This window comes from Pristis pectinata, chromosome 2, assembly GCF_009764475.1.
Source record: "Pristis pectinata isolate sPriPec2 chromosome 2, sPriPec2.1.pri, whole genome shotgun sequence".
NCBI lineage: Eukaryota > Metazoa > Chordata > Chondrichthyes > Rhinopristiformes > Pristidae > Pristis > Pristis pectinata.
The window spans coordinates 76393178-76414891 of NC_067406.1; the positions used below are offsets into that span (position 1 = coordinate 76393178).

Here is a 21714-nt window from a genome sequence, read left to right on the forward strand (position 1 = left end):
TATCAGAAGAGGCTGCATGCATTGCTGTTGTGGCAGACGGCAGATTTCATATTGGATACTTAAGCTCCTGTTTTATGTCTGTTTACTAAGCACAACATCAATTAATTTTCTCTCTCGTGAATATGTAGCCTGTGGTTCTTGCCACAATAACTTTGGCTGACATCAACAGTTTAGTAAGTGTAAGACTGCAGAGTAGAATCCATATTCCACCACTGTGTGATGTAGGCGATAGTTATATTATGTTTCAAGTATTGCTTTTGCATCTTATTTGTACATTAATTAAAATCAGGAAATGTGATGTTTGAAATCCATACCAATTTCACAGAAGTATAATGTAATATTGCACCTTTCTATTTTGACTATCAACACAGATGAGGTGTGCGTTTATGTTATGTTCTTTTGGGGTATGTACATTTTGGTAAAGTACCCAGTTAGGTGATCTTCAATGAATTTATGGGAATCTGATTTGTTGTCTCAACTTAATAGAGAAAATTGAGTGCCATATTAATTTACTCAGTTTGATACTTCAACATTGCAATTCGTAAGAAGTTCACTATGTGTTAACTCAAAGTGGGAAAGAGATACAGAATAGAAGCATAATTTTTTGTCTGATCTCTGCAAATGCTTTTTTATGAAGTGAGTTATATTACAGAAACAAGTAAAAATCAATTTACGACTACATTAATGGTATTTATCTCAAGTACTATAAGACATTTCAAGATTTAAAAGAAGTAAAGACTACTTTATGATTTAATTTCTTTAGCTGATAGAATTCTTATGAAGGTGTGGCTCAAAAAAGTAGGATTTAATCACAGCATGGGACTGCAGATTCAAAGGTTGAGTAGTTTAAAGATTGACTGTACTTAGTAGCTCCACCCTCTTAATACGTCATTGGTTTTATCATGGAACAGTACTTCTGACTGACAGCACAGCTACTTTTAATAACCTTGTCATGTGACACTGAACAGTAGCGTTAGTGTAGTAGTAAGTCAGGTGCCTTCAGTTCAATCTCTGTAAGGGGCCAGCACCCACACATGTGCCTGCTGTGTGTGTGTGCTTGTGAATGTGTGTGCATGTGTGTGTGGATTTATTGAGATTTTAAGCCACAAGCTGAATGGAGTGGGACAGGTGCAACCAAGACTTTGAGTGGAGTGAAACAGAGGTGAGCAGTAACACGATTCAGTGATCTTTGCAGCAGGAATGACTAGGAATGAAATTTAACTCTAAAATGATCAGAGAATACTACTTAAAAGTGTACTCACCTAAACCTCAATTGTCCTGAACTTGTTCTACCAGTAAATGATTGAGGCAATGTCACAGGTAAGTATAATGCTGCTTTTATAATACCTCAAGAGATGAACTAACTTTGTTGAACTTCTTTTACGAACTCAAGTTAAAACTTTTTTAAAGTATTTTAAGCAGGATAGAAATTCCATCTCATGTTTATCTGCCTCCTTCATTTGGAATGCAGTCATATGTCATGTGATTTTCAATGCTGTGAAAAGTGACCCTGACTTATTTTACTTTTCATTTCTGAAACAGTTGTGTCAAGTTTCAGACATAACTTAAAATCCCACTGTCATTTGGTAATCTGCTGGAAGTGTGCCATAAACAATGTGTTTGAGTAAATTAGATATTTTAACTCATTGTATGAACCAAGGGTTTGAATTTAAGTTGTAAATATTTTTATTGTTCTGATAATGTCCCAAATTTTAATTTTTGTTGTTGAATAGTTTATCTCCCAAGTAACTTCCTTAGATTCACACTACCTACAGTCGGAATGTGGCTGCTCCAGAGTGTTTGTATGAAAAGGCTGCTGGTTGTGGTGTAAAAATAGGCACCAATATATCAAGTCTGTATCACCTGCATGGGAACAATTCATGAAAAAAAGCAGGCAGGTTCACAGCTGCTCTCTAGTGTATGCCTGTCGTAAGTTTATAGCTCAATGAGGGGATTTTAGGTATTCACGTTCCAATCCAGAAATATTCATTTGGCAAGAAGATTGTAGCTAACCTTGCAATAATCTTGAGACACAGATTTAGAATTAATATAATCTTCCCTGAAGCAGAAGATGTATATTCATTCATGTGACTTTGTTAGCTTTTTGAATTCCAATACTTTTAGGTCTTTTATATTTTTACAAGAGCGTAAAATGCATTTGTATTGTTGCATGTTTCTGATACTATGCTCACCAACCACATACACTATGTAAATCTTGCACTGCACTTAAAGAGAAGCTAGGAATATCTACTGATACCTTGATGCCTCTGAGGTTCTAAGCAGCTGAGTGGTTTGGTCAAAGAATGGATTTCAGCAATTGTTTTCTTTAATCTGTTTGCAAACTTGTTTTACTCCTGTCATGCATTAGATCTGTGAGTGAGGAGGTGAAGATAGTATTAAATATGATTCATTAAGAGTATATTTTATAATCTTACCAATAATCTATTTGAAGCTCTTAATCCTTAAGGACAACACATTTTGGGAAAGTATCAATTAAGTATGAGGGTGTACCATGGTGTATCTATTTTGAATTTTATAACAGAGGTACAATATAAACTGACATTATTGTTCTATTGTCCTTGAAATTCATTAGGGGCAAAGGTGAATATATTGTGTAACAGGCAATCTTGATCAATCTATGATCTATGTTATAAAATCTAAACTATTTTGTGCCTCTGGAGTTTTAGTTTGAAAAGGATCAGGCCAGTAGAATTATCCCATAATTGTAAATGTTATAGCCTTTCTATAGCAATGTACTCTTTTGACCTCAGATTTCCTGATTTATGTTGGGTAGAAGCATCTTGAGAACAAGTGATTTCTGTAGAACTCCTCTTGTTGTGACATCTTAAAGTAGTGTTCCAATGACATTAGTTATGAATGGGAAGCAGGGGACTGTGGGCAGCACTCAGTGTTTTTGATGTTACTGAAATTAAGAGCTCTGCACTATATAAAATACAATACTCAGAGGCTTTAAATTTTGAATACCATGTAAAATTGGAAACTGAACAATAATCAGGAAGTATATAGGATTGCATCTTTGTACCATGCTTGTTCATGAAACAATGATCTAAGGACAAATACTAAGTAACATAGGGCCAATTTGAGCTGGTTTTGGATGGCAGTTCATAATGAAGTCTGGGACCTGCAAGAGATGAGCCTATTAGCTTGTTCTGCCACTGGACTGCGCATTGAGTCCAAAAGTGAGACACAGTCTCGCAGGGATTCCCTAGCATTACATTGGGGAACCACCACTAGGATCCTACGCCAGGTCAGTCTTGGCCAAGGATCTGAAACCCTATTGATTTTAATGCAGGATTCTAGGCCTGCAGATTAGGAGACAAATGGCAATATAAATCTTTTAAAAATTATTTTGCTTTAGTTATTGCTTTTAGTTATTTACAAGTGTTTTGTTAACAATCTTATTTTTACTTAATTACTTGCTTTAATTTTAATAGTTATTGGCAGCATCTCAGAGACATTCAAAAACTGACAGCTTTGATGGATGACAAAGCACCAGGCCCAGCTTTGCTTTTTGTCAGAGGCTGACAGGGATAACTTGGAAGTGATGCCTCCTCACTAGGCTGCTCACTGCCCAGGTATCATTGGGACCACACTGCAGGATTCAGGGGTGCAGATGACCAGTGATATAGGCCCTCTACATCCAGCCCAGATATGCAGAGACCATAAGGGATGGTTCTAGGCAGCAGACACAGTACAGCTGAATCCAGTCTAAGGTCATTTTATTTTAAACTATTTGGGACCAAGCTAGATAGATAATTGATAATAGATAATGGATAATAAATAGCTAAATGCTGATAGATAGTTAAATAAAATATAACCTTAATGTTTTATTTTACTAGCAACACAATGATATTTGCTCATTATGCCATGTAAGAGAAGGTTAATAAAAGCATTTCAGAATCAGCAACTGAGTACAACTGTGCAGACATAGCAATGAGATATGCATGAATTGCTGGGCAGCAGTTTTCCTCCCAATTTCCCAAAGTTAATTTCCTAATCTCAGTCAGCATTTAAAACCTAACTTATCTGTCAATTCACCAGACTGCAAAAATTAGCAAATGGTAGAGGTATTTTGCCTTTTAATTACTGGAGATGCAGCTCGCTGATGGGTTTCTGGATAATAAGAGTGCAATCCTGAATCCCAAGTTTGTTGACCTCTTTTTGCAGCATGTACAGATAGCAAACCATAAGTTGTTTTTATCAAGTTGCAAGGACTAGTTTGGAAAATTGTTGCAACCAAAAATATTTGTTTAGGGTTAGGTTTTTTTTTCTCCAACTTCTTTAACAATGATAGTGCAGTTACTAAGGAAGCTCAGAACAGGCAGGTGATATGAAGCTAATTTGCTCTTTGGTAGAAACATGAGATCCACATTCCTGCTGCTTGCCAATGTACCTTTTTGCTTCTCCTTTATCCTACTCTCACAGCTGTCCTGCACTGAAAACAGTACACCTTTGAACAACTATATGGTAAAAAAAAAATAGCTTCACTTCTAAGGTAGTTTCACTAATTCAAAGCTGATTACCTAGAAAATAAAACAGGAAAAGATCTAAAAGGTAGTAACTCACATCAGTCTTGGACTCCTGTTAAAAGTAATCTACTGAGCAGCATTAGCCAAAACATTGTTGGGCAAGATACTGAAAATCCTTGGTGATGTTATAGTGAACTAATTGTGCAATGTTTCTCAGTAAAATGAAATATCTTAAAGTGTGTTCTGTTTTCTCTATAGTGTGCTGCCTTAGTTGGTGAAGACCAGCCTCTGTGTTCAGATCTCCCTGAACTTGACCTTTCTGAGCTTGATGTGAATGACTTGGACACAGAGAACTTCCTGGGTGGACTCAAGTGGTACAGTGACCAATCAGAAATAATCTCCAATCAGTATGGCTCTGAATCTTCTGATCTCTTTGAGGTAAGCAGCTGAAGTACCATACATCAAAAATCAAAGGTTTGGCTTTTTAAACCTAACAACAATCTGGTGAGTGCATGTTACTTCCTAAACAAGATATTGCTCAAAAGACTAGCAAAAGAAAATGTTTAAATATCAGAATGACTTTCAAAACCCACTAAATACCATGCCCTGAAATATTCAGTTTGAAACAAATCAGATACAATTTCAATTTTAATAATTTGGCATGGATTGTTGAGAAAGGATAGAGGATATGAAAGCAAAGTGATCCATAACTCAAGAATGAGCTGACCTGATAATTCATGAAGTATATGTTGCAATTATGATTAATTACGCAAGTGGATTATAAATTGTCTTTCAACAGCACTTACTGTATATTTTGGTTTTGAAATATATTAATTAATTAAAATTAAGTTAAAAAATGATGGGTACACAGTGGTGCAGCCGGTAGAGCTACTGCCTCACAGCACCAGCAACCCAGATCTGATCCTGATCTTTGGTGATGTCTTTGTGGAGTTTGTGTATTTTCTTGTAACACATGGGTTTCTTCCGGCTTCTCTGGTTTCCTCCCACGAGCCAAAGTGTGCAGGTTGATAGGTTAATTGACCACTGTATATTACCCCTATTGTGTAGGTGAGGAATTTGAAGGGGGGTTAATGAGAATATGGGGAGAATGATATAGAATTAGGGTGAAAGGGTGCTCAATGGTTGGCACGGACTTGGTGGACCAAAGGGCCTATTTTCGTGCTGTATGGGAGTCTATGACAATGACTCTATGAACAAAGGTTGCAAATGTTGATCCTAAATGAAAAATAAATTAATTCAAAATGTATTATGGTCACAGTGACACATTGAAGCTATTTTTCAGCCTGGTCTTACTCGTGACATTTTCTCATTTAAATACATAAAAATTATGGGCAGATTTTGTGTGCTACGCCAGCAGTTTCCATTAGAATCACCAGTATGCACTCATTGAAACCTAAGACCTGGACTGGTACACATGCATTGAGGAAGGCAGAAGTCTGGATATTACTGATTGATTCAGAAGGCTGTACTCTGGATTTTCCATGAGTCTGACTGCAGTGTCCAATCCCACTGGGATTCCCCAGTTTCACAGTGAGGAAGCGTCATTCAGAGTGAGCACAGGTCAAACCTAATGCAGGATCTGAGACCCCAATAATTTCAATGGGAATTGTAGGGTGGAGGTTTAGGATGGTAAGGATAAGTTATGTTACTTTTTAAAAAATTACTTCATTTTATTTTAATGTTATGAATTATTTATCTTTTTTATGTTTTAATTAATATTCTTTTCTAGTTTTATTTTAGTTTTTAAGTTATTTATTTCAATTTTAACAGTATTTAAATGTCTTTGAATATCAGGTACTTAAAAAGATTATTAAACTCTTTTGCAAACATTATACCTGTCAAAATCTCAGCCCCAGATTTGCCTGCTGTGCATGGCTTTTGAGGCAGGGCCTCTGAACCACATCTCCCAATGCCATGTTATTGACCAGACCATGTTACAGGACTCGCCATGTCTCGCTCAGGTAAGTATGGCCTTAGGGTTCTGGGCCAGCTTGATCCGTCCCGTTATTTCCTAATAACAACGTGTAGGCAGATTTTCACCTACAAATGCTCCCACTTATCTCTTCCCGTTAGATGGGAATTGGGTGTTGGAACAATGAAAATGTCAAGGAAGTATTTACTACTCTGTTACTGCCAATAGCTGGGAACTTGCCATTTTAGTAAGGCTTTGAAAAAGGTGGCTCAAATGCCTCCAGAAATAGATGGAGACTCATTGGCCTACTCAAAGCATGATCTGTTATTGTAATGCATTATACAGTCACCCTGAAAAGTACAGCTCCAGGCTTCTCAAGCTTTTAAAAAAAAATTGAAATACTTTTTGCAGTTTCACTTTGAGAATTTGCTCTGACCCATTGTGATCATCAGTCTCTATTTGGTTGGGCAGTCCTAACCTATCAGTATCTAGACACCATCCGTTGTTGAAAGACCTTTGGGCAGAATTTGTCCTGGAGTTGTTCTTGGTCCAAAGTATGAGGCTAGTGGCAAAATGCCCATGCTTACTACTGAAGGAAATGCAGATTTACCTTGTGCTGCTCCCCCATTCCAAGGTTTGTTGTTAGTAGGCCATTCCACTATGTAATTCCATCACATGGGTGAGAGCAGCATTGCAAACGTGCTGAAAAATGACATTGACAGCTAGCTGGGCCATAACACCTGACCAAGCCAAAACTTGTACTTGGGTATATGAGGCACAAATGTCAAGACTGCAGATGACACAAAACTCAAAGGTATAATGAACTTGACTTCAAGGAGGAGGATAGTAACTGCAAGGAAGACAGAAATAATTTTAAGGAGGTGGATGGTAACAGTGAGGAGCACAGTGATAGACCTAGAGGGAGCGTAATAACTGTGAGAAGGATAGTAATAGATTTTATACCCATTTTCAATTGTCCCCTTATCTATTTTGCCTCCTACAGTGTAAAATTTCACATTTTTTTCACATTCAGTTTCATCTCACACCTATCCACCCATTACACCAGCTTGTCAACAATGCAAATGCTTCAAGCCAAACACGAGCGTCAAGCAGACAGATCATTTTGGTCATTTCATCACATAAACATTTACCCCATTGCAAGAGTTTTAAGTGTATAATGTTCCAGAATATCAGATTGTCCTGCTAAGTATGATAAGCCAATTTATCTGTGGATGTTCTTTCAGTTCCTATCTGGTCTGCATTTCAAACTGTGGTTGCATTTGAGCTACTTTTATTGCTCTGGGTTTCCCAGATTGTGGAGGTAAAAATTTATCTGAGTTGTCACTTCCCCTCACTTCAGAAACCTCTGTTGGATTTTATCTGTGTGTCACACGTGCACATATATTGCATCTCTATTTGTCACACAAGGAAGGGATTAGATTTATATGTGATCCATTCACAGTAGGGCTGTCGAGTGATATTCACTGACTAATCACAGTGCAGACTAGGCCTTTTGTCTAAGCTCTGAAAAGCTGCCAGGACCTGTGGGCCATTCTACAGCAAGATTCAGAGCCTTCAAGAGAAAATGTTTTGCACACAGTGTTCCAAAACTCCTGGATACGCATCTTCTAAGTCTGCATATAAAAGGATGCTCTGTAATTAACAAATAATGAACAGCTAGTATATAAGTTTTAAGGAATTAGACAGTTAACAGGAAAATATTCAGTTGGATGCATAAATGGTTCCTACAGCTAACCTGAATAATATCAGATTGCTGCCTTTATTTCCTTAAAGATTTCCATTTAAATTAATATATGCAAAATTAACTGTGTATGCTGTCAGTCTAGGTGCATTACTGAACTTAGAGCTGTCTTAGTTATGTCAGTAAGCATAATAGCTGAATTCTATTGAAAACTGTTACATGATTAATAAAAGGTTGTTGCAAGGTTGTTTGTTGCTTGGTAACTTTGGTATGTTAGAAATGATTATAAATTGGTTAAAATCTTTGAGTGGCACATATAAATTTGACTCATAATCTGATGTACAGTCTGAGCTATACAATGGAGTTGCATAGTAAGCTGATACGTCGCATTATGGGTGTCTTACCTCTGGTAAATACATGATTTTATCTATGGAAGTTTGCATCCTTGCATAGAGGAACCTAGAAAATTTGGTAAGTTCAGTTCATGTTACAGTGCTTTACATGGAGGGTCATAGAATTAAAAGTGCTGGAAAATATAAACCAAAATCAAGAAGGTTAAGTTTCTAAATGATATAGTTAAGATTCAAATGAAATACAGGGCTATATGGAAAACATGAAATAATGTAAAACTTTGAAATAATTGCAAAGGGTTATTTTTTAAAGAAGTTATTAGATCATATATATACCAATTGTAAGGAATTCAATTTTTTCATTTTCTATTTTTGGCTCTGCTCAGGACGTTTTTCAGTTATTGGTAATCTTTCAGTAAAATCAATTATTTCCAGTTATGTAAAAAAATCATTCAAGAGAATTGTCAACTTTTAGTCTGTGTAATATGCAACAGCATTGAAATTGGTTAAGATAACTCCATGTGCACATTCAACATCACATTGCCTTATTAAAAGTAGCATTGTCTATCATATCATCACCATCATTCCACTGACCAACACATCCCAAGTGGGATTGGTTAGTAGTCTAGATGCACATTTCGAAAGCCATGCACACCATTCTCAAAGCAAAGTGAATGAAAGTATACATTTTGGGTGGTTGATGTTTATTATTGACAAGAAAATTCATCAGTGAAAAGATAAAAAAACAATTTTACCAAGTAAGCCTTTAGGGGTCTTTTTTCAATGTTTAAAATTGTAAAATTCAAACTTTCCATACACAAAGTGTACTACTTTTCTTAGGTACTGTGAAATAAAGCACAATGTCACTGCAGTATGAATCATATGGTAGAGTACACTGCAGCATGAGTCATATGGTCGAATAACACAATGCAGAAACCATTCTTTGCTTGAAATAGATTGACAAAGTCTGCCACAAATTTCTGTTTCAATATTATTTAAAAAATCAAATCTGCAAAAGCTTTAAAAGAGGTGCATAATTTAAGATGAAATATAACAAATTCTGTTACAAATTTTGTTCTAAAATTATGTAGAAGACAAATCTCCAAATTTTCTTTAAAAGAAATATGTATAATACCTATTTTTGTTGCATGCAGCTTCTTAGTAATATTACATGACATTAGTTGTTCAATTTAAATCAATATGTTTAACCACGTGAGCTCCAGCTACTTGTTCAATTTTCTGTTTTAAGAAAACAATTTAGAAAAACAAGGTTGTTACCTTTGTATACAAACATATCAATTGTTCCCTATCCATTATTATCTTCCAACCATGGTGAAAAGGCCACATGTGGAGCAATATTCTTGGAAAGTATATCACTTAGAAGCTTAAAGACCTAACAATAAATGAATTGCTTTGAAGTGTCTTTAGTTATGTTCTGTTTTGCTTGGGTCAGCAGAATAACATTGGGCATGAGCCCAGTGCCATCAGAACAAAATATTCCTACCACTGCTCCCCTTCCCCAGAAAGAGGATGCATGCAATGGAGAAAGTGACCCAGCAACCAAGGCTGTACATTTGCATTAAATTGAAATGATAGTTTTGTTCTCATTGTTTATGAAACAGATTGTGTCCTAGTCATGCCCACTGGTCATGAAAAGCTTTGAGCAAACCACTTCAAACTGTGTGAAGTCACTCCAAAATCACTCAGGCAGATCATTTGGTTTAGAAAAGCAAGTAATTGAGGCAGCCGTTCCTTGGTGATCTCTTGAGAATTGAAATCTTTATCATGCCCAGGAGAAGTTCCAGCAGGACATCCTAACATCTGCTTTCCTAATCTTCCCCAACCCCCATTACTATTCAGCATTGCTAATGATAACCACAGGTAAAGAGGGCTGTGTGAATTGCAAACTAAGATGTAGGAGTAATAAATCCCACTAATGAAAGTAGGGCTTGGTGATAGGTGAACACTTCGTCTTTCTGGTGGCACTGCTTTACAGATATCAGCAAGAAGTATAGACAGGACCTTAACATAAAACTTCATCCAAAAGGCAGTTACAGATGCACAAGTCCCTAGATAAAGGATATGGCATTGAGTAAATCCTGGAGTATGTTTTGAATTGAAACACACCTCACCAACAAGCAACCAACTAGGGTAAACTAGGATTGTGTGGTGCATGCATAAAATTACTGCTCACTGCAGGAACAAACCAGGCACACTGGCTTAACGTATAAGTGATTACTTGTTAATTTGATTCTCTATTCTTGGCTTTGCATTGTAGTGGAATAAATTAGGCAGCAGGTAGTAGAAAATAGATGGGATTTCTGAAACCCTGGAAGTGCAGCTAGTTGAGCTCTCGGTGATATTTCTGTCAAGCTGGGAAGACTCCATTTGTTTTTGCTCAGCTCAAATGAGAGAGCTCAATGTGATGACCTCATGTGCCACACTTCCTCTTAGCTCTGCTGGACCTTTCATTGCTTCATTTAAAAAACAGGTCCTGCGTTTCATATGCCTAAAATGTGCTATGCATGAGAAAAGGTAAAGATGAATATAAATAACCCAGAAGCTTTTCTCATTGGATTTCTACGCATTTTCCTTCTGATTTGGTTTTCTTTTTATTTTGTTTTATGCCAGTGTCAACTTCTAGTGATCTGCCTTTGACCATTTACTGGGTATCTATTATTTACCCCTCACTAGTCAATTTCAAACTGGAGGCTACTGGGTTCTCCTTTGATGGCAGGTTGGCAACTTGTCATGAAGCCTTAACAATGGGTTACATCCATCTCCTGGTGCACTTACAGTGGATTATGCAGGCAAGAGTGTAAAAATGTCCAGTTATCCAGCAAAGTGCTTGTGATAGCTTTACTTTACAAATAATCTGTCACTGAGATATGCCTTATGCTGCAGTCCAACTCAGAAACTGACCATGCTGTACTCAGGACCTCAACTGCCTTGAATTTTTTATCTTAATAGGGTCAATATAGGCTGGTCCAGGATTGGGAAGGAGTTACTAACGTTAGCCATTACTAGTAACATATAACAAACCAGGCAAAAGTCCTGCTGCAGCATGACAGGTCGCTGCAACCTTACTCAATTTTCAATGCTCTAGAAATCTCAGCCTGCAAAGCGTTGCTTGTGTACTTCTTCAATACCATTAACCATATCCAGAAGATTATTTTATATTCTCCACAACATGCTAAACTGTGACCAGCAGTCCCACTTTACGTATGTGAATACTCAAACTGCTGGCAACCCACTATTAAAATGTAATTTAGTGAGCCAAACCTGGCACCCGTTGGTTCAGTTATCAGTAATTCTGATAAATGCAAGATGATGCATTTTAAGAAGGCAAACAAGGGTAGGACATACACAGTAAATGGTAGGGTATTAGGGTGTTGATGAGCAGAGTGACCTTGAGGAATAAGTCCATAGGTCCCTGAAAGTGGCAGCACAGGTGGATAAGGTGGTGAAGTAGGTATATGGGATACTTCAACAACCTTGGCATAGAATATAAGAGCTAGAATGTCATGTTACAACTTATAAAACATGGTTAGGCCACACCTAGAGTATGGTGTGCAGGTCTGGTCACCACACTATGGAAAGGATATGATTGCACTGGAGAGGCTACAGAGAAGATTCACCAGGATGTTGCCTGGATTGGAGCATTACAGTTATAAGGAGAGACTGGATAAGCTGGGTTTGTTTTCCATGGAATGAAGGAGGCTGAAGGGTGACCTGATAGAGGTATATCAAATTATGAGGGGAATAGATAGTATGGATAGTAAAAATCTTTTTCCCATGGTGGGATATCTAAGGCAAGAGTGCGTGGGTTTAAGGTGAGAGGTACAAGGTTTTGAGGGGACCTGAAAGGGAATTTTTTTCACACTGAGGTGCTTGGAGTCTGAAATGCGCTGCCTGAAGAGGTGTTGGAGGCAGATTATGGACCTAATGCAGATAAATAGGATTAGTGTAGATCAGTGCAATGGGTGGCATGGACATGGTGAGCCAAAGGGATTGTTTCTGTGCTGAATGACTCTCTGACTGTATGACAATGATTCAGTTCACTTCTGGATTAGCCTTGGATGAAGACATGTTTGCACCATTTCAGAATGTGTCAATTATTATTATAATAATGTCCAAATATCAACCAGTTTTAAATGAGCTTGCCATTGAAAGAGTTGCAGTTTGTATAAATTGAATACCCAAGTCAAGTGGAAAAGAATAATCTCCTCCAGATAAACCATTGCATCTGGTGGGATCCATAAGAACAATAGAAAAAGGAGCAGATATAGTCCTATTGGCTCCTCAAGCCTGTTCCACCATTCAATAAGACCATGACTGATCCAAGCTTGATCTCAACAATACTTCCCCACTCTCTCCTGATACCCCTTAACTCCTTGTAGTTTAAATATCTGTTCATCTTTGGTTTGAATACACTCAATGACTCCACCTTTAAAATACTCTGAGGTAGAAAATTCCAAAGATTCACGGCCGTCAGAGAGCATAAGTTCATTCTCATCTATCTGAAACTATGCTCTCAGTTCTAAATACTGCTACTGGTGATACATCCTCTCAGCATTCACCTTGCCTATCCCCTTGGAATTTTATTTGTGTGAATTAGATCACCTCTCATTCTTTTAAACTCCTATGAGTATAGGCCCAATCTGCTCAACTTTTCTTCAGTCTTCAACCCCTTCATTCTTGGAACCCAGTGAACCTTCCCTGAATTGCCTCCAGTATATGTGTATTATTTAATTATGGAGACCAAAACTTCACAATCCTCCAGGTGCAGTCCCACCAGCTCCTGTCCAGTTGCATCAAAGCATCCCCACTTTTATACTCTATACCCCTTGCAATGAAGGCCACCTTTCCATCAGCCTTCCAAATGACATGGTGTACCTCCATGCTGACACTTTGTGTTTCATGTACTCCAACTCCGAAATCACTTTGAACAGTTTATAGTCTCACAACATTTGCATAATAATTTGCTTTTTCATCCCTCCTTCCAAAGTGGTTAAACTCACATTTCCCTATGTTACACTCTTTTTATCAACTTCTTGCCCACTCAATTAACCTATCTACATCCCTTTGCAGGTTCTCACAACTTGCTAACACACCTAACTTTGTCTCCCCTTTGGTTTCTTCCAAAACACATCTGCTGTGGGCTAGTTTATTGAGGAAGACAAAAGAATAAGTAGATTTCAAAATGCTGTTATGACATAATTATCATAGTTCAATTGTTGTCGCAGTGTGTGCGCTCTATGCTTTGACCTTTGTAGGTTTCTGAGAAGGGCTAAGGCAATAAAAAGTGTAGGAGGACTTCTGAAGAAATGGCTGCAATGGTGGATGGATCAGCTGTCTCTGTGAATTGAGGTCTGGATGTATGAGTGGTACAAAAGTGTGTGTTTCAAAGTAGCATAAGTAAGGTAGAGCTGAAAGTGTCAGAGGACAGAAAAGTATCTTGTAAAGTCAAGGAACTTCTTTCTATTTTGCCCCTAGTCCAGAGAAACTCAGTCCTGCCAGCAATCTTATTGGTCACTTTCTGTAACTTGCATTTCATCTAAATTCCAGGAACCTCCCAATAAACTTTGCAAAGGTCATGGCTCCTGCACTCCATCTCAGCTAGCAAGATGCTGAGATCCATTAGAAGTAGGAAGCCATTCTCCTTTTCTGTAGGGCCTTGAATGCAGCTGCTTCAGTACTTAATATGTACGTTCAGAAGTGCCGTGGTTTTTGTGATCTTTATGGGACACTGCTCGAGCATCAGTTAACTCAGCCATTTATGTTTGGACCTGCATAAACAGCTTAAGAGCAACATTGAGCACTCAAAACACAGAAAAAACTTCTCACGCAGTCACTATGAAATACAATATTTGACGTACATCAGCATGGATCAATATGGGTTAACCATATATCACAGGTTTTGTGTTATTTATGAGTGTTATTTAACATCCTTGTGTTATTTTAACGTCATTTCCTATATTATCTATGTAAAATATGTGAGTACAGATGCCTCGTGCTTCATACCATAGGGCTGCCCTTGGTGTCAGTACATGAAATGTGAACTCATGAACCTGATTTATTCCTTCTCCTTGGTGTGATGAGTAACAGTAGTACATCCAGTGGCTGAATGCTGTGTGAGGTTCGTGCAACTGATGGAACCATGATCAGCCTCTACCTGTGCTGCATAGACAGCATGGCCTTGCCTGCACTTTGCTTCACCAGTTTGACAGGAAGCCTTATGTGCTGATGTATCCCAAGAGACGGCACTGTCATCTCATTGTATTCCTGTCATGTCCTGGGGTGCTATCTGTCACCATTCTCTCCTGTTATAGCTTTTCTCATCCTTGAAAAGCATGCAGATAATGAAAAGTATCCATTGCATCTATGAAGTGAAGTGAAGCTCAGATCTTAGCATGTAGCCCTTGATAATTGTGATGTCACAAAAATGTAACAGATAATTAGATTTAATTCAAAACTTTAGTGCAATGATTGCATGTAAGGATGTGATTAAAGGAATACCTCTAGGTTGTGCTTCAGAGTGCAAAGGGCATTGCGTTGCTTCTTAGACATTAAGGACAATCAGTTAAGCACAAGAACACAATTGTGAGGAGAATCAATGTCAGTAAAATGAATGCCTTATTGGTAGATGAGGCTGAAACTTAGCTGTTCTGGTGTGGTGAAAGATTTTCCAGAGTTGAGAAATTATGATGGGGTGGTTGTGCTGCCTCTCATTTTCCTTGCCCATTTCCTTCCACTCACCATAAGTTTTCAAGGGAATCCCTCATCCATTTTTGTTTAAATTGTGGTTCCATCTTTGTCCTGTTTCCTATAACACCATGCCTGCCTTTTAATTCCTCAACCAAGGGAGAATGGCAGGAACTGCTCTGCAGCATATACCTTTGACATTTGGACAAGAGTATTTGTTTCTTTCAGATGAAACAATGCTAATGACATAAGCCATGTTTAAATCCTCCAAGAACATGTACATTTTCCCACTCCTTTCCCTTATTCAACTCAAAACCCATTTGATCCAATATCCAATGTCAGGAGCTTACTATAATTATTGAAATGAGTTCCACACTGCTATCACATAGTGTGAACACATACGATAGGAGGCAAATAAAATCATACTTCACCAAACTTCAAATAAGAGTCACTCGATATTGCAAACCTTTGGTTATTGTCTTCTATCATGAAATAGTACAGCACTGTATACAACCAACAAAACAAAAGGATATGATCCAGATATTTTCACATTGCTGTTTGTAAGAGTTTTCTGTCTATATATTGGCTACCTAAATCCAATTTTACAACATTACAACATTGATACTTTACCAAAAATAATTAATTGGTATTAAGGTGTGTTGAGACATCTTGAGGTCATGAAAAGGGCTAAATATATATGTGTGTATGCAAATATATTAAGCATGAATTTTTGTGTAATGTGTTTATGTAGCCAGCCTCAGGATATTTGCTGGATGTAGTTATCTAAAAGGATTAGTGTTAAGTAGAAGAGTGATGGCAATTCCATATGTTCAAAAACAACTAGATTGAATTTAACTTCCTAATACCCATCAATGAACAGTACTCAAAGGCTTTGAAATTCTCTTCCTCAAAGAGTGGTGGAAGCAAAACTCATCATTCTCTGTAAGAACCAATTTCTCCTCTCTGTCTTAAATGGATGACCCATATTTTTATAGACTGTCTCCTAGTTCTAGAAGTTCTCATAAGAAGAAGCATCCTCTCCACATCGACCCTGTTAAGACCTTTTAGGAGAAGCAGTGTCAGTAAAATGAATGTCTTCTTAATTGATGCAGCTGAATCTTAGTTGATCTAGTATGATGAAAGATTTTCCATGGAAATTATGGTGGGGTGGTTTTGCTGCCTCTTATTTCCCTAGCCATTTCCTTCTACTCACCATAGGTTTTTGGGGGGAATCAGTCAAGTTCCCTTTCACTCTCATAAACTTCAGCCATGGAAACCAAGCCTGTCCAAACTTTCTTTATAAGACAAGCTACCCATTCTAGATATCAGACAGTAAACTGCTGAACTATTTCTCGTGCATTTCATCCTTAAGTTAAGAAAGCAATATTAGACATAGTACTCCAGATGAATCCATGCACATAGTTCTCCAGGTGTAAAGCAGTGTTTTCAATGGACTGATATTGCTGCTATGACATTCAAGTGCACATTTGCACTTCAGAAACCATAAGGACCTTGAGTGGAAGATTAAGCCTGAACAAGAGGAAGGTGGCTTGATTTAATCATAGAATCTCACAACACGGAAACAGGTTAGTCAGCTCCACTCATCCACCATCACCAGTGGGCACCCTTCCATATTAATCCCATCACCCAGAACTTGGTCCATAGCCCTCTGTGCCTAAGGGATTCAAGTGCTCATCTAGATTCTTCTTAAATAACTCAGTGACCCAGCTTCAACCACTCTCTCAGGCAGTGCATTCCAGGTACTAACTACACTCTAAATATCTTCCCCCTTACCCTAAGCCTATGTCCTCTAGTTTTATGTATCTCTGATATGGGTAAACGTTTCTTGCAGTCTACCCTATCTATACCCCTCATAATTTTATATACTACAATAATGTCCCCTAACAATCAAATAGTCTTTTGTGATGAATCCAATGGCTCTGGCATTTGAGATGTAACATTCTACTAAAAGAAGAGCCCGCCCATTCCGATGATTCCCCTGAGTGCCCATTTCCACTGTCTTCATTACCATTGAAGAGGAATGGTGACTGTTCATCTCTCCAAAGAAAAGTTTATCGAATCTGTCCTGTCACTTGAAGTTGTGACTACCATTGAGAGCCCCATGGCAGGACATTGCTCCTTTAAGTTTACAATGCTCTTGTGATTTTGAAATAAGAACATAAGAAACAAGAGCAGGAGTAAGCTACTGTTCCATCATTCATTAAGATTATAGTTGATCTAAGTGCCATTTTCCAGCAACATTCTCCTATCCTCTTCAAGTATTAGTCCAGTAAACCGTCTCAAAACTGCTTCCAACATTTTAAAATCCTTAAATAAGAAGACTACTCTAGATGTGGTAACATCAATATCCTATATAAATGAAGCATAACCACCCTTCTTTTGTATTCAGCTGAGTCACTGAGTGGTTACCTGCTGAATAACAAACACTTTAACAATCCTGTGATACTATTTCAACTTTGAAAAAGTATGGCAAGGTTGTTGGGATGTTTGCCATGTTTTTATCCCAATTTGTGGATAATAATTATTTTGTAGTTACTCCAAAAGCTATTTAACTTAAGTTGCCATAGTATTACAGATAGTAGTTTCAGACTTGTACCTGTATGGTACAAAAACAACTAATAGATTTTAAACAATATTCAATAACAGGAAAATACAACACATAACTGCTTGGATGCACACTCAGTGTAATCCTCTCAAACTGGCTAATCCTTAGTTTTATGTAGTACACACACATTAGGAGAGTCAAAAATTAGTTTTTGCTATTTTTAAATTATAATAAATCATCTGGGCATGTTTAAAATGAGTTTGTGCACCAGGCTAGAATGGTAACATGCATTTTGCAGCGCCCAAAGTGTGAGACGACCATCTAATGGATGCTGTCACTCCACATGACATTAGTGTGTACACTGACCTTAATTAGAAGTTTTGTTGCCTCTTTTACATTGATAGATGTTTATACTGATATGAAATTCACAGATACCAATGGCCTTAGCTTCATATATATTCAACATAAAAATAGAACTTGGAAGCATAACATGGCTCATGTATGTAGTTAGCTTTGACCTCTGCAATGCAGGGTAAAACAGTAGTTTCACATGCTGCAGAGGTGTAGAAGGTTTGTGGTAATGTCTGTAGTAACAGCACGTACCTGCTTTTCTAATATCATATGTAAAATAGTACAATTGCCAATGCAGAACATAGGACAAAGTTTTAAACCCTCTGGTGCAGAAGCACTACAACTACATGAAGTAAATGTAAAATGAAGTTGAGGGTAAACATTTATGTGAAGGAAGGTGATTTATATAGTGGCATAAATATTGAGATGCATAAATTTGGGACCAGTGGTTGAAGATTAGTGGTAGGCTAGAGTATTATGAAAGATTTAGAAACTAGCAAAGGATGACTAGATAAAGAAGATAGAATCTGAGAGTAAATCAGCAAGTAATATTACAATAGACAGTCAGAGCATCCATAAGTATATAAACAAGAAGGTAGTGGCTAGAGTAAATATTGGTACCTTGGATGATGAGACTGGGGAATTAATAATGAAAAATGGAGAAATGGCAGAGATTGTAAATAATTATTTTGGATCAGTTTTCACTGTCGAATCACTGAAAACATTCCAATAATAATAGATAATTAAAGGACTATGGGGAGGGAGGAACTTTAAACAATCCCTATTATTAGGAAAAAAATACTATGCAAACCAATGGGGCTAAATGCCAGCAAGTACCCAGGATCTGATGACATGCATCCTAGGATCTTAAAGGAAGTGGCTGCAAAGTAAATGGATATGTTAGTTGTAAACAACTAAAATTCCCTATATTCTGGGCAGGTCTCAAAGTATTGAAAACTGCAAATGTTCAAGAAAGGGGGAATCTAGGAAGCAGGACAGAAAGCAAGAATCCAAAGGCCATTTAGCTTAACCTGCCAATGCTGGAATTTATTATTAAGGAGGTATTAGCAGAATGCTTAGAAGACCATTAGACAATAAGCAGAGACAACATGGTTTAATGAAAGGGAAATTGTCTTTGACAAATCTGATAAAGTTCTTCAAGATGTAACAAATGAGGTGAATAAAGTAGAATGAATAGATGTGTATTTCGATTTCCAGAGACAATTCAATAAGTGACATATAAAAGATTATCATACCAAAATCAAATCACACAAAGTTGAGGTAATATATTGACTTGAATTGGGGGGTGGTTAACAAACAGAAAACAGATAGAGTCAGAGAGTCATTGAGCAATACAGCATGGATACAGGCCCTTCAGCCCAACGAGTTCATGCTGACCATATTGCCCACCCAGCTAGTCCCAATTTCCTGCATTCGGCCCATATCCCTCTAAGCTCCAACCCTCCATGTACCTATCCAAGTGATTCTTAAATGATAATTACTGTACCTGCCTCAACTACTTCCTCTAGCAGCTCATTCCATATAGTCACTACCCTCTGCACTAAATAGTTGCCCCTCAGATCCCTTTTAAATCTTTTCCCTCACACCCTAAATCTATGTCCCCTAGTTTTGGACTCCCCTACCCTGGGGAAAATACTGTTACCATCCACCTATCTATGCCTCCCATGATTTTATAAACCTCTATAAGGTCATCCCTCATTCTCCTACACTCCAAGGAATAAAGACCTAGTCTGGCCAATACCTCCCTATAACTTAGGCCCTCTAGTCCTGGCAACATCCTCGTAAATCTTTTCTGCACCCTTTCCAGTTTAACCACGTCTTGCCTATAACGGGTGACCAAAACTGCACACAGTACTCCAAGTGCGGCCTCACCAATGACTTATACAACTGCAATATAATGTCCCAAATCCTATACTCAATGCCCTGATTGATGAAGCCAGCATGCTAAATGCCTTTTTCATCATCCTGTCTACCTGTGACGCTGCTTTCAATGAAATATGCACTCCTAGGTCCCTCTTTTCCATTACACTCCTTAATACCCTACCATTCATAGTGTAAGTCCTACGCTGGTTTGACTCTCCAGAATGCATCACCTAACACTTATCTGTATTGAAATCCATTTGCCATTCCTCGGCCCACTTCCCTAACTGATCAAGATCCCCCTGTAATCTACGATAATCTTCTTCACTATCAATAACACCTCCTAATTTCATGTCATCCACAAATTTATTGATCAAGCTTTGTGCATTCGCATCCAAATCATTTATATAAATAACGAATAACAAGGGTCCCATTCCAAGAAACAACCTTCAACCACCACCCTCTGCTTCCTAGCTCTGAACCAATTTTGAATTCACCTAACTAGCTATCCCTGGATTCCATGGGACCTAACCTTCCAGACCAGCCTACCATGCGGAACCTTGTCAAAGGCCTTGCTAAAGTCCAAATAGACATCATCACTGCCCTACCCTCATCTACCTTTTTTGTTACCTCTTCAGGAAACAGGTTCAGCAAGCATGACTTTCCACACACAAAGCCATGCTGACTCCTCCAAATCAGACTCTGTTTATCTAAATGCTGGTAGATCTGGATCAGGATAGTCAGGATAAATAGGTTATTTGAGAAACAAAGGACTGCAGATGCTGGAATCTAGAAGAAAAACACGATGATGCTGGAGGAACTCAGCAGGCCAGGCAGCACCCGTGGAGAAAAGCAGGCGATCAACGTTTCGGGTCAGCACCCTTCTTCAGGACTGAAGATAAAGAAAAGTGGAAGCCCAATATATAGGAGGGAAAAGCAGAGCAGTGATAGGTGGACAAAAGAGGGGAGGTGGGGTGGGCATAAGGAGGTAATAGGTAGATGCAGGTAAGAAATAATGATAGGCAGGTGCAGGGGAGGAGAGGAGAACAGATCCGCTGGGGGATGGGTCAAAGGTAAGGAGAGAGAAAAAAAAAGAAAGTGGGGTAGAAAAAAGAGAGAAAGGCTAGGAAACAGAAGAAAGAAGAAGCATGGTGGAGGGGATGTAGGGAAGGGGGGTGGGGATTACTTAAAGTGGGAGAATTCAATGTTCATGCCGTTAGGCTGCAATGTTCCAAGATGGAAAATGAGGTGCTGTTCCTCCAGTTTGTACTTGGAATTCTCCTGGCAGTGGAGGAGGCCGAGGACTGACATATCTGTTTTAGTGTGGGAGGGGGAGTTGAAGTGACTTGTAATGGGGAGATGCAGATCGCGGTTATGGACAGAGCGCAGGTGTTCTGCAAAACAGTCACCTAGTCTGTGTTTGGTCTCACCAATTAGACAAGGCCACACTTGGAGCACTGAATGCAGTAGATGATATTAAAGGAGGTGCAGGTGAATCTGTGTCTCACCTGAAAGGACTGTTTGGGTCCCTGGATGGAGGTGGTGTAGGGGCAGGTGTTGCACCTATGGCGGGGCCAGTGGAAAGTTCCCGGGGTGGGAGTGGGATGGGTTGGTGGGGGGGCAAGGAGTGAACTAGGGAGTCACAGAGAGACCAGTCCCCGCGAAAGGCAGAAAGGGTTAAGAAGGGGAAGATATGCTTGGTAGTGGAGTCCCATTGGAGATGGCAGAAGTGGCGG

At 38.4% G+C, this 21714-nt stretch overlaps 1 protein-coding gene across 4 annotated transcripts in view; it reads left to right on the forward strand.

The window, feature by feature from the left end:
* ppargc1a (peroxisome proliferator-activated receptor gamma, coactivator 1 alpha) overlaps positions 1–21714 on the forward strand; it is a 420524-nt gene that overhangs the window by 310372 nt on the left and 88438 nt on the right. For 2 of the 4 annotated variants that reach the window (XM_052009425.1, XM_052009438.1), the window contains exon 2: positions 4749–4928. In XM_052009425.1, coding sequence (XP_051865385.1) covers positions 4749–4928 — 180 coding nt within the window. Of the gene's footprint in view, positions 1–1027; positions 1163–1201; positions 1321–4748; positions 4929–21714 lie in introns of those variants that run through there. The other 2 variants (XM_052009432.1, XM_052009444.1) reach the window with 2 other exon arrangements.